Source organism: Antrostomus carolinensis, unplaced genomic scaffold, assembly GCF_000700745.2.
Source record: "Antrostomus carolinensis isolate BGI_N321 unplaced genomic scaffold, ASM70074v2 scaffold7595, whole genome shotgun sequence".
NCBI classification, from domain to species: domain Eukaryota; kingdom Metazoa; phylum Chordata; class Aves; order Caprimulgiformes; family Caprimulgidae; genus Antrostomus; species Antrostomus carolinensis.
Genome location: NW_010318363.1, coordinates 1 through 4,943, shown reverse-complemented (window position 1 = coordinate 4,943; position 4,943 = coordinate 1). Strand labels below are relative to the sequence as shown.

The 4,943-nt window shown below is 42.3% G+C and overlaps 1 protein-coding gene across 1 annotated transcript in view; it reads left to right on the top strand.

Moving 5' to 3' along the window:
- AGR2 (anterior gradient 2, protein disulphide isomerase family member) overlaps positions 1 to 3,709 on the top strand; it is a 4,079-nt gene extending 370 nt beyond the window's left edge. Inside the window, 6 exon segments of the mRNA XM_010168865.1 lie at positions 39 to 102; positions 188 to 240; positions 1,209 to 1,282; positions 1,682 to 1,745; positions 2,696 to 2,779; positions 3,384 to 3,709. Coding sequence (XP_010167167.1) covers positions 39 to 102; positions 188 to 240; positions 1,209 to 1,282; positions 1,682 to 1,745; positions 2,696 to 2,779; positions 3,384 to 3,433 — 389 coding nt within the window. The 3' untranslated portion in view covers positions 3,434 to 3,709.
- The last annotated feature ends 1,234 nt before the right edge of the window (positions 3,710 to 4,943 follow it).

Below are 4,943 nucleotides of genomic sequence, written 5' to 3'. Positions count from 1 at the left end.
CCCCCCGCTGTAACACCCGGCCTGTCCTTGCCCCGCAGGCTGGGGAGACCAGCTCATCTGGACGCAGACCTACGAGGAAGCCCTTTTCCGCGCCAAGCACAGGTACCGCGCTGCGCTCCGCGCCCCGCCGCGCCCCGCTCTGCCTCCCCCGCCGCCCCGGCCCCTAACCGGGACTCTTCTTTTCCAGCAACAAACCCCTGATGATTATCCACCACCTGGATGACTGCCCGCACAGCCAAGGTAACGCCTTTACACACACAAAAAAAAAAAAAGGGCTGTTGTTCGTTGTCTGGATAAATTCTGCTTCAAAAAAAAGCAGCCACCATCCCGCTTGCTGAGAAAGCCTTTGTGACATGCTAACTTGCACAAGCACACAGACTGTTCCTCCAGTTGCTGTCACATGTAGGTATTTTCCACTGTGCAGAAATAAAACAAAAATGGTAATTCAATGTTACACAATACACAAGAATGGATGCAGAAACGAGCACAGGTCAGTGGGTTTTGACCTGTGGCAAGTGTGGTTTTGGTTCATGTCACAATCGGACAAAACCAATAGCAAGACCAGGAGCAGTGAAAAACAGTGATTTATTGGAAAGGACATATTCAGCTCTCCATAACATTGATGACTGCAACTGAATCCAGCAAGGGACAAAATTAAACTAGGCTGAAACTGAGCTCTTGCAGGATTTCTGGTAACTGGGACTGCTCTTTTCCTAGTGTTTCTGAATTTACCTGAGGGCCCTTCCTCCTGCAAGCTCATCCACGTGGCAAGACCTTTGCATCCATCCATAGGTCCAGTAACTCCAGCAGGATATTTGTAAAAGCATTAAAATCCTTTCAAACGTTTCAGGCTGAAGTCCTACACGCTGGATCACCAGTGCCTCAAGAGCTGGAGCCGCAAACTGCAACAGTAGAATAGGAGATCTGAAGGGTCAAACGCTCAAATTCAAATTTAGGCAGAGAAATTTGAGAGCGAGCTGCACTATCTGAAGGAAGGAGGGATATTTTGTACCACTATAATTACCCTTTACCGCAGAATAAAAATGAGTTGATAATCTTCCAGTGGAATGAACTTAAAATCTTCATTTGCTGTAATTGTAAACTGGAAATTCTCATTTTGATTCTATGGTTTTGTTTGGATTTCTTTTTTAAAGGACAATATAGTTCAGGGGCATCTTAAGATTCATTCCCATTTGTTTCCACTCTAGCCCTCAAGAAGGTTTTTGCTGAAAATAAAGATATACAGAAATTGGCTGAAAAATTCATTCTCCTGAACCTTGTGGTAAGTTTCCCTGTTACACTTTCATTAAGTGAGAGCAATAAAGTTCTATTTTAAACTATAGCTTCTCTAGCTGTAATTAGTCAGTTTAATAGCTAGAGTTAGGTAAGAAAAATGGCTAGTGCTGAAGCATAATAGATTTAGTAATAACTCTCATCTGTAGCTATCATAACCTCAAAATATGAGGGAATTTAAAGATTAATAACAACATTAACTATCGTTATCAATTTGCAACTCCAGCTGTTAAAAACTGCATCCCAGACAGTGAACTTTGTCAGCTGAAAAACGTATTATTTAAGGTCTATTTCACAACACAAAGAAGAAAAAAAAAAATTATGTAACATGCCCTCCTGCAATCTTAACTGGGAATCTTAACTGGGAATCTTATCTGCTTTCTTTAAGTATGAAACCACAGACAAGAATCTTTCACCTGATGGCCAGTATGTCCCTCGGGTTTTGTTCATAGGTGAGTAACTCCAGCATCAAAGCTGATCCCAGACCAAAGGCCCTGCTGCACCATCCATCTCAAATCCTTGGGCTTACTAACAGGAATTTATTCCATGAGAAATATAACATTTCTAGTTGGTTTTGTTGGATGAAATTTCAAAGCAACCCCAGATGGGTCACTAGGTTCACAGCTCCAGCATTCCTCCCTCGTTGATTCCATGAATGATGTGATTTCCTCCATTGTGCCGCTGAAATGGCATGATGCCACAGTCACTGAAATTGGTAGGTGCTGGCTCAGCCTTACTCATTCTCCTGTCTCTAGAATTACTGCAAACCCAACAGGTTTGTGTTTGTAACACTATCTCAGACATCACAGGAACAGCAGTCACCTTGGATGCTTCAGGGGATGGTTTTCGAAGCTCAGTACTCAGTTCTGTGCCCCACTAACCTGCACAACCCCCTCCGAAGCATTTGCATTTTGGAGACCTATTAGTAGTCACACATGCACCCAGCTATTGCCTCTCCCAGAACAGATGTATAGCCTTATATACTGCACATGTGCATCATTAACACATATCTTGATAAATCCAGGTCATGATGACCATTTTCAATATACCAAAGCAACTGCCATGTTATCTCTGTCTTTATTATTTCTTTTTAAATAACATTTGTAGCCTGAAAGCAGCCTCTGCTCATAGAGTTAACTCTGGTACTATGCAGTGGCACAGGGTGTAAGGCTGATCAACACTGAATTAAATCTATCCCCTTCTTAGTAAACCAGCAAACACAACACTTAACATTGAAATGTCAGTGACTCTGTAGAAGAACAATCTATTGGTTTTTAGTGAAAGCCGACTTTCCTTGCAGAAACATTTAGGAAGCAAGCAGAAGCGCACCAAGGTTTATTTCCTTCTGCTTGAAGGTTAGGCCTGTCCTCTAGAACTTCTCTCATCTCATCCTTTTTTCCAGATCCTTCCCTGACTGTGAGAGCAGATATTACTGGGAGATACTCAAACCGTCTCTATGCGTATGAGCCCTCTGACATTTCATTGTGTAAGTAGCATATTCTAAAATATTCTGAAAGCAGTTACGTTTTTCATGCAACAAGGAATAACACCAGACATGACGGACTCTCACAATCAGTACTTCCTGAAAGACAGTTAACCAGGATTAAAATGAAACAGGATGCTAGACTTAAACTCAGTGAAGTGAAGAGAATGATGGCAGAGCCCTGGAGCCTTAAACATCCATCTGTTTTAAAAGAAAGCATATGTCAGTAGGAACTTGCATAATTCAGCAGTATTCAGTGTAAGCAACAGTGAGAACTCTTGCACACAAGTCCTGCTGGGCCAGGTCAGGAAACCCTTTGGGAGCAGGGAAGAAGCATATGCTACAGTCCTCCCTCACCTCTGCACAGCTCCCATCTCTGCCTGGCAAATGCCTGTGCGTTTGCATTAACAGATGTATGTTCTCACTAGTCAAAATTAAACAGATGATGTTCACAAAATGCTTGTAAGAGTGCAGTGCCTCAGAATCCATATAGCAATAGCCATGTGAGCAAAAGCTTTAATAATAATCACATTTTCTCTACAGTATTTGTAGTCACTGGAAGAGGAAGTTGCAAGAAAAATAACATGTATTAATATTTCATTTCTAGTGTATTCAAATATGCAGAAAGCACTGAAGCTCCTGAAGACTGAACTGTAAGGGGAGGAAGGAGCCCTTAAATACTATGAAGTCTGATCTTCCATCTCTTCTCCACTCATTGAACTGGTGAAGAGACTACTTAGAGTGATATTTAGTGATGTGTAGTGCTGGTTTCTATATATAAACACTACAGTTTTACATTAGCACTTTTGTACTGGGCAGCATTTTTAAAAGCTGGAGGCTTTTAATTTAAGGCGTACAGAAGAATACTGTATGATCCAACTGTAAAAACCATTTTTTAAAAAATAAATCCATTTCAAGTGTTTACATACAAAATGTTTCTGTGTTCTGTGTTTTCTCCTTATTATCCTACCATTATTAGAAAGAGTAAAATCACTGTGTCACGCGAGACCACAGCTTGCAGTTCTACATCTAAGCGCTCTGGAAGGAAAAGGGCTGTCGTGGGTTAACACCGTCCACCAGCTCAGCCCCACACAGTTGCTTCCTCACTTATCTGCCCTCCCAGGGGGATGGGGCACAGAACTGGAAGGGTAAGAGTGAGAAAACTTATGGGTCGAGATAAGGACAGTTTATAGGTAAAGCAAAAGCTGTTTGTGCAAGCAAAGCAAAAGAAGGAATTCATTCACTACTGCCCATGGGCAGGCAGGTGTTCAGCCATCCCCAGGAAAGCAGGGCTCCATCACACATAACGTTACTTGGGAAGACAAATGTCATCACTTTGAACATCCCCCCCCCTTCCTTCTTCTTCCCCAGTTTTATATGCTGAGCATGACATCATACGGTCCGGAACATCCCTTTGGTCAGTTGGGATCAGCTCTCCCAGCTGTGTCCCCCCCCAACTTCTCCTGCACCCCCAGCCTCCTTGCTGTTGCACCAGCATGAGGAGCAGAAAAGGCCTTGATGCGGCGTAAGCATCAGCATTAACTAAAACATCATCCCTATGTTATCAACACCATTTTGGTGACAAATCCAAAGCATAGCACCATACAAGCTACTACAAAGAAAATTAACTCTACCGAGCCAAACCCAGTACAGGAAAGCAGCTTTTTATCTCCATTCTCAGCAGCTAGCTAAGCTCTGCAGTGCTCAGGCTGCTTTATCTCCATTTATTTTCCCATAGCACCAACCTGTGTCAAGCTTGCACTATCAGGCCTTTCTTCACAGTGAGATAACCAGGAGTGCAAACCTTTTACAGAAGAGTACTAGAGACTAGACAATGGGATTGTTTACACACATGGGGCTTTTTTGTGTACTTTTTTTTTTTTTTAACTGGCTGCATTCTGAATTTCTCTCAGGATCACCTTATCTAGTTGAAGATTTTTTTTATTTTTTTTTTAAAGACAAAACTTGCTTCCCTTAAAAGATTCCTGCTTTGAAATGATTAATAGAAGTAATATTGTACTGAGTATATGGGGGCCTACAGGAAGGCTGGGGAGGGACATTTTACAAAGGCAGGTAGTGATAGAACAAGGGGAAATGGCTTTAAACTGAAAGAGGGGAGGTTCAGATGCATACACTGGGTAAGTGTAGAGTCTTGCATCTAGGCAGG